At 41.1% G+C, this 7,926-nt stretch overlaps 1 protein-coding gene across 1 annotated transcript; it reads right to left on the bottom strand.

Moving 5' to 3' along the window:
* Window positions 1–849: 849 nt before the first annotated feature.
* Window positions 850–7,685, bottom strand: LOC124674308 (LMBR1 domain-containing protein 2 homolog A-like). Its single transcript, XM_047210348.1, has 14 exons — window positions 7,518–7,685; window positions 6,795–6,871; window positions 6,133–6,291; window positions 5,564–5,777; window positions 5,396–5,482; window positions 5,169–5,308; window positions 4,955–5,035; window positions 4,199–4,263; window positions 3,345–3,520; window positions 2,804–2,934; window positions 2,616–2,703; window positions 2,059–2,275; window positions 1,478–1,584; window positions 850–1,311 (listed from the first exon to the last, which is right to left on the bottom strand). The coding sequence occupies exons 1-14, from the start codon at window positions 7,683–7,685 to the stop codon at window positions 850–852; spliced, it is 2,172 nt and encodes a 723-aa protein (XP_047066304.1).
* Between the last annotated feature and the right edge of the window lie 241 nt (window positions 7,686–7,926).

Raw genomic sequence — 7,926 nt, forward strand, 5'->3', positions numbered from 1 at the left:
CCAGCGCCAGGAGTACCATCTCCCAGGTGAAAACCTTTGGTGTGACCTTCGTTGGTCATACTAACAGTGTTTCGGCATTGTTATCATGATGAAGGCATTGCATGAGATTTGCCCAGTCCTGTTTTCCAAGGATAAAACCCGTGATCAAGTCTTTGACTGAATCTGCGTCGCTACCCTTCCTTTTAGAGAAGCTTCTCATGATTTGTGTTCTTTTCTTTGCAAATGCTCACGACCCGCGTGTTGTCACGATAATAGTTGATGTCATTGTTGGTTATTGTCCCCTTAGATCTTGGTTCTTTTTTCCTTTAATAATTCGACTGTGTGTATTCTTGATGTCTACAGTTGTTTATGATATTGAGCTTTTGCAGAGAACAAGAGTAATTGATATTTCTGGATATTAATATATTACCCTTTATCGCGAAAATGAAAAACTGTGACATTGTACTGCTACCGCCGAGCATACTGGTCCTAGGATCTCTTGCCGAGTGAAGCTAACATTTGGTGCACATAAATGCTTTTCCTTTTTTTCAGAGACCATCAAGAACTGCTTAAGTTCATGATTACATGCTTCGCCATTTGAGGCGAATCTCTGAACTACTTTCTACGCCTTTGTTTTCTATTTGGTGATCCTGTACTGTACACTAGTCTCAGAGGCCGGCGCTGATCCTCCTTGTTGAAAGGAGAAAAAGATCTGCACACTAGCTTTTCTGTACCTTCCGCAACATTTTTGGAGGGAAGGGACAAGCTGTATCTCCTCTTCTGCAGCTACAGCTCTCCAGTTCTTCACAAGCTGAACTTTCATATTCTAACTTTGGATATGTCAAACTACCTTGTCGGTCATCAAATTGTTCAACTCGTGTCAATCGTGTTGTCATCCTCATCAAGGTAATCCACCTGTGGAATGCTTTTGCTTGAGTGCCGTTTTAATCCCTCGAATATCTCGTCTAGCGACTCTGAAGAAGTAGATGAGCTCGTACGTGATAGGCTCGAAGGAAGCAACTTCTTGAAACTCGCGTTCGATCTGAAACTCTGAAATCCCGCCTTCATCGAGGCCCATCTAGACGTGACCCCAGCTGATGGCTCTGCTTCTACACTAACAGGAGATGGTTTTTCAGAGTTCCCTGCTTCGAGCGAAATAGAGGTGGAATGAGTTTCCTTCTGCACTTGCTTAACTGACTGATGACTGCTGGGATTGGGATGTTCCGTAATGGAAGAATATTTATGGTCAACGTTGACACCATATTTCGACTGGGCTCCTCCTTCACTTTTGGCAGGATACACTGTTACTTTCAATCCCACCTTCTCTGCAGCCTGTTGAAAACAAATAGAAGAGTCAAATAAGAGTGAGGCCTCCAAGCACCCTAACATTTCAACTCTGAACATTCCTAAGAGACAAGCAGACGCCTAGAGAAACGAAACAAGAGTTGTAAGGCCATCGCTGGAAAATGGCCAATCATGCAAGCAAATGAATTCACACCTGTAGCACGTTTCCAGATTCAACGTCTTTGCTTACAGAACTGAAATTTCTTGCCAATGGAGTAACCTGCTCACCGAGTTTACGCGCTTGTTCAATCCAAGATCTTTCTGCAGATGAAACAAAGCATATTCAGGCAATATCTGATAGGAAAAGCTTGTGACTGAGCAACAGGCTTGACTAAGAAAAAACATAAATCAAAGATTAGATCAGCCAAACAGTGTCGAAACCAACAGTGATATTTAGACGTCAAACTATACTCTGTAAATGGGTTGAGTACGTGCATCATTTCGATGCAAGGGATCTTCCAAAAAAATCTTCTATCCTATTTAAATTGCCTAAAAAAAGCTCTTCCTTTATCTTCTTTTTCTGTAAAACGGTTTTACCAGTAGTTAAACTGACATGGTAAATCGTAGATTTCCAATAAAGTTAGAAGCACCAGATTATTTATGTTGCTGCCAATTCAGTTAAATTTTTATTCGCAGAGGACTGCTATACTGAAATCCCATAAGAGCAAGAGGTAGGAACAAGCGTGTGTGGAGTAGCAAGAAAAGGTACCAGCCTAGATACATGATGATCCTTACCTTTCTGCAGAATAAACACCCCAGATGGATCAAATCCGTCCATATCTTCTTCTTCCTCGGTCCAGAATTTGAACCTTTTCCAGCTTCCAAAAATTTCAAACAGATATCCAAAGAAATTACCAGCGACTAGTATGGTATAAACAACCATAATGAGTGGATAAATTCTGTTGAAGTTCCTCCCGAAGAAAGGAACTGCATCATCGATGCTCCCCATCCTCTACAGAATAATACAAAGCGATTATTAATCCAGCGGTTAACTAGGACTTATTTATCAGGTAAACAGTAAGCTTGAAAAAATAAGCGGCGTAATTTCCTTCCAATATGAACTAATAATCCTATAATGGGTAATAATTTTCTATGTTAGAATTTAATTTTTTTTCCTCCAAATAGGGTGATAATAAAAGACTATTGTTGCTTTTATATTCCTTTTTTTTGTGTCCTTATGCATAAAAAACTATTCATGAGGAAGATTGGTTAAAATCTACATCTTTGAATCATAGTAGTTACATAAGAGTGTGGTAAAAAGATACAGCAAAGGAACATATCAGAACTATTACCTTCTCAAAAGTAGTTCTAACATCCCCACCAAGATGAACGAGATTCAGAAAGTTGTAAGAGATAGCTGGAGCATATCTTGCAACCATTCTGGAAAAAATACATTTGATGCAGAAGTTATGATAGATTGCAAAAAAAAGTTGGATTGATGCACTTGAAACACCAAATGGTAGGAAATTGGAACACTTACGAGCAGATCATAAGCAGGCTGACGGAGCTGGTTTGTCTTGGAGTAAGTGAATAGACTACCATCATCCCAATCCTAAAGAGCGGATAATATGTGCAAATGCACATATACAGCAACGGAGCAAATGCAACAACCTGTTAAGTGTTATAAGGAAAGCGTTAAAATTAATATATCAAAGGTCATTCCTTTGATGATGAATGTACAAACAAGTAAAAGGGATATGCATGTGACTAAACAATCCAGCAAAGAAACTTATGTTCACATAAAAGCAGACTTTTTAAATGTACACATGTAGTTATTGCGCATATATTATTCCAAATTAGTGGCAAAGTACTCTACAGAATGGATTGTTTTTCTGCATAGGTAACAAATGTGTGTCATATTGTTGCATACGTACAGGTATAACAGACTAACAATAGAAAGAAAGTGGTGATCGTAGATAAGAAACTTCCTGTAATTTTGCTCCAAACTGGAGGAAATATTTCAGATTCTACTTCAAACAGAACAAGGAAATGTTACACACTTGAATTGGCCAGTTTCTTACCTGGACTAGAACTTCTTGCTTTCCTGCAGCATTTATAAGAATGGAAAAAAGTGACAAATGAACACCAGTTGACAGTAAAGTGGCCTCAGCCAACAGTATGGCAGTTGAGATGCAGCCAAGGAGTACAGCAAGAACTTTCAGAAGTCGCTTTCTCAGCATACAACGCCAAATGAACTCTGAAAATGTGAAGGTCTTCGCACGTCAGTTCCATGAATAATTGATATGTCAGGGATATTTACTAAAAAATATTGGTGTGTACATGATAAATTCAGGGAATGGCTGTAAAAGATCCTTTAACATCGACATACTGTACTGTTTTGTGTAAGAGAGCTAAGTAGGTCCTGCATTCTCTTGTTTTGATTAGCCTTTGACCAAAATAAATTATCTAATCCTGTGAAGGTTATCTACTTATGCATCAATTGACTGTGATATTGGTGTTCACTAGAGTGCTTGCAGGACTGCCAGAAGATGGTGGCTGGCGCCACGAAGTTAGAGTCGGTTATCAGAATAATTATGTCCCATTTTAGGTGGCGTATGAAGTATAGGCCTTGTCAATTGTAATTTAGGTGGCCTGCCAGACCTATTGCTTTTTTTTTGTAACTCAGTGACTTTGTAAGAAAAGGTTGGCTTGTCAGTTGTGCACCTATGGTGCAGAAGCCAGGAGAGATCTTTCTGTTCCATGATATAAAAAAACATGGTTTATTCATATGCACCTGCAGTTTGGCACTTCATGAATGAATGTCAGGTTCCTGGGTATGGTAACTTCACCTAGTAGCTTGTGTAAGGCATTTTCAGTTGTTACATTGGTAAAGAGAGATTACAAGATATTTCAAATCTGGATTGTCGGAGCATACCTATATGGTCAAGGAAGGACCCTAGTGTGCCTGATCGACTTTCCCTTATATCTGATACATATTTCCTGTAAGAACAAAGATAAAGTAAATTACCAATGCTTCAAGCTGATGTCTCGAATATTTGGCATCGAGATAACTCATAATCATACTGCAATGCCATCTGATTGTTGTAGTGCGGGTAATGTTAAGAAGTAACTCATAAAGTATATTTTGCTCAGAGAGACATAGTTTATCTACTACTAAGTCTTCACCTAGACAAACACAGTTCTGAAATACCAGGAACTAGATCTAATGAAATACTCATGTTAGCACTTTTCAAGCAAGTGCATCTAATGGTTCAATCAGGCTCATTTTAAGAATGTCTGCAAAATGACAAACATTTGAGTATGAGTTCTAGAAAAAATATCTGTTTATGTCATTCACTAATTTCAACTACATGATAACAAAGCCAACCAAAATGGATTCATGTATATACAGTAGTGAAATAGTCACTATCATCCTCAGTGCAACAGGGAATCGAATTGGCTGAGCATTTTGTGGCGGTGCAAATACCACAAAATATTCCCCCAGCCTAGGTTATCACAGTATATTTTTTTTCAAAAAGGATGATCACAGTATATGGTTAAACAGGGCATAACATTCATCAAAATGCTCCAAAGATTTCTCATGGAGTTGTATTACGACGTTAATTATCAGTTTTCTGGACACACTGACAGTCTGACACAAAGATTTATCTGTAAAAAAATCAATACGCACCATCCATCTGCATCATGTTGCTCATAGTTTGTAACTGTGTCTTCTAGTTCAAGGGCTTCCATGACAGCGGTTGTATAATTGCTGCAAAACAACCCAATACAGTTAAACAGTTACAACTAAGAGATGCAAAATATGGTTCCGTGTATACAATATTCTACATTGATGCAAAGTTTTGTTTTCGAAATACCAAATGTACAGGTTTAGCATATTGTACCTTTTACACCTACAGTACTCCTCATGTGCTCTCCTAAGTCGACGTCGAAGTTCAGCCATTGTTTTTTCGTCAGTATCATAATCCATATCATTTTCTTCTAATTTTCCACCAGAAATCTTGACCAGTGGGTCATCTCTCAGCTGAGAAAAAAAAATTTGAGACTAAGAGTTATTATGAATAATTGCAATATGAAATGCTGATTTGTAGCGGGGCCTGGTCATCCATACCATTTGAGCCAGCATATCATCAATAATATCCATATAAGGCCTTACTGGGTCACGCTTGGACATTTGTTTCGATGTGGCTTGAACAACCTTAAACAAAGAAAGAAACAGGTCTTTAGCAGAATGCAATGATCATGAGATGACAGTTCAAGAACCCAGAGAAGCACATACAGCAATTGTGTTGCAATATTCTTCGTGAGCATTGACAAGTTTTACATCCATCTTTGCAACTATGTGAGAGAGAACTTTTTGGCGGCGAGTCCAGTTAGCATTTTTCCATATATCCTTTGGAATTTCGCTCAATCCAAAACCAAGAAGAAAGGCACCTGTCACTAGTCCAAAGGTATTTGAACATGCCATGGCAAAGCCCAAAATAGCACCACCCCTGCAACAATAGAATTTTTTTTTCAAGTTGACACAGTGAATAGAAAGTTGAACCTAGTATCCAGCCATCACAAAATGGACCAAAAACAAGAAAAAAAAATTGGTGGGAAGGATCGAAATAGTTCAAAATGGATAATGTTCCTTTTATTTTTCTGAATTCAAACTGGATAAAGTTCAAATGACAAGTTGATAAAAGTTATAAGAGAAGTTAATTAAAACTGTAATACAGTGGCTATTTGTTCCACTTGAGAGCGTCCAAAACAGTTCAAATCAAACATACAATTGAACTAGATGCGCGTATTAGATGGTTAGTGAGATACATAAGCTCAGTAGACATTCAAAACATAAGTACATACCAATCGTGACGCATGATCATAATCAGAATGACTCCGAAAAAGCCGATAGCTCCCACAATTTCATAATAGAGCAAGTTGGCTCTGATACTGGTTTTCAACCTTTCCTTAACAGTGAAATCTCCAGCATCCTCATAGCCACGGATGGTAGGAACGACAACCCTGCTCAGATGAACAGAATTGGGCATGAGAACACTTGTGAAATGTTTTATTTAGACAAACAATCTAACTGCTGAAAACTGAAAGAGAGTTCTGCAACAAAAAGTGGTGCAGCCGAAAAACATTGTGCACTGAAGCAACTGAGGTAAGAAGTTTTGATAGTAATTTTGTAACTTCATTATAAAAATAGCAACATAAAACAAACCCACGGGATTTCGTCATGCTGCCTACGAAATATAATTTGAGATCAATATAAAATTCAGATAAGTATATAATTTAGTGAAGTTGACAGAAAATTTTGGTCAAATCGTTAAACTATTCAGACTGACGAAGCGGCGGCGCTCAAGAAGGCGAAGTACATGTAGCATTGACTAAATGCACAATTGGAAACAAAGGCTGCAGTTTCAGACAAGTTGCATGTTATGAAAAGGACATTTCAAGTTTTCACCTTATCATTAGCCCTGGACGTTACCACACACACAAGTTATTGTGATGAGCTGACATACCATGCTAGTATAAATGAGCTCCAGTAAGACCAGCTCCAAAAGAATCCAACGTCTCCCTTCTGATTGCCGGTAATTGTCTGAAGGTCAGGTAAATGGAATAGGAGGTCAGAATTCAGAGAACAGAAGAGACCCTCTCGCAGGCCATGCATGAGTACAATGTTCCAAGTATATACATCTGTAGCCGTCTAATAAAAGATAGAAAGATACGTTTGTACCAACTGCGGCGACCAGTCCAAACCTAGTTTTAGTTGATTCCTTAAGTTGTCGGAACAGGCAAACTCCTCAAGCCATATATGCCCATGGGACGACTAATTCCACCATCAAAATCATCCCGTTGCTTGTGTTGAACTTTTCACGCTTCCGTGTCTCGTTACCAACATTGCAAACACGCAGATGAATTCGCACACGTACGCGACCACATTTTCGCTTGTATATCCTGGAGCGCGCGCGCGCTCACGCCCACGACAGGATTCGCGTGAGCGAGTGATTCACCATCATCACTACTCTGCGGATGCGCTTCCCGGAACCACCGCGCGCGGTGAACACAAAGTCGATACGCGCACGAGCGAGCAGCCTAGTTTCTCGATTCGACGAAATGGCAACTGCCAACTAAATTGAACAGCGCGCGACGCACTAATGAAGCAAGGAGCAGCAGATAGCAGCGCGCGTGGTGCCGGGGAGGGAGGGAGGGAGGGAAGGAGGGGGTGCCGGCCGGGGTCGTACCGTGTAGATGTCGGCGGGGACGAGGATGACGAAGGAGAGGGAGCAGAGCCAGGCGTATCCGACGGTGGCGAGGACGTAGAGCGGCACGGCGGGGCCGGCGAAGTAGCGCAGCGTGGCGGCCACCAGCCCGGCCGTCAGGGGCAGCGATATCAGGTAGAAGACCCACATCTCTCTCCGCTCCGCTAAGCTCCCCGGCCGCCGCCGCCGCCTCGTCTCGCGTGCGCCGCGGCGTCGATTGGGGTGGTGGAGGGCGGGATGACCGAGTTGGTCCGGCGTGGCACTGGCAGGGAAGGAAGCAGGAGGCGACGGGTTAAAAAGCGTGGGCGCGTACGCGGAGCTGGGTGGCGGAGTTGGTGGGACCTGACCAGTTCAGCGGCTGACATGGCCGGGAGGTGGGCCCGGCCCGTTA

This window comes from Lolium rigidum, chromosome 1, assembly GCF_022539505.1.
Source record: "Lolium rigidum isolate FL_2022 chromosome 1, APGP_CSIRO_Lrig_0.1, whole genome shotgun sequence".
NCBI lineage: Eukaryota > Viridiplantae > Streptophyta > Magnoliopsida > Poales > Poaceae > Lolium > Lolium rigidum.

Coding starts and splice junctions, on each gene's coding strand:
- LOC124674308 (XM_047210348.1), bottom strand. CDS start 7,685: ATGTGGGTCTTCTACCTGATATCGCTGCCCCTGACGGCCGGGCTGGTG. Junction 3,521..4,198: donor GTCCTTCCTTGACCATATAG/GTATGCTCCGAC, acceptor TCACATTTTCAG/AGTTCATTTGGCGTTGTATG. Junction 2,935..3,344: donor AGCAAGAAGTTCTAGTCCAG/GTAAGAAACTGG, acceptor AACACTTAACAG/GTTGTTGCATTTGCTCCGTT.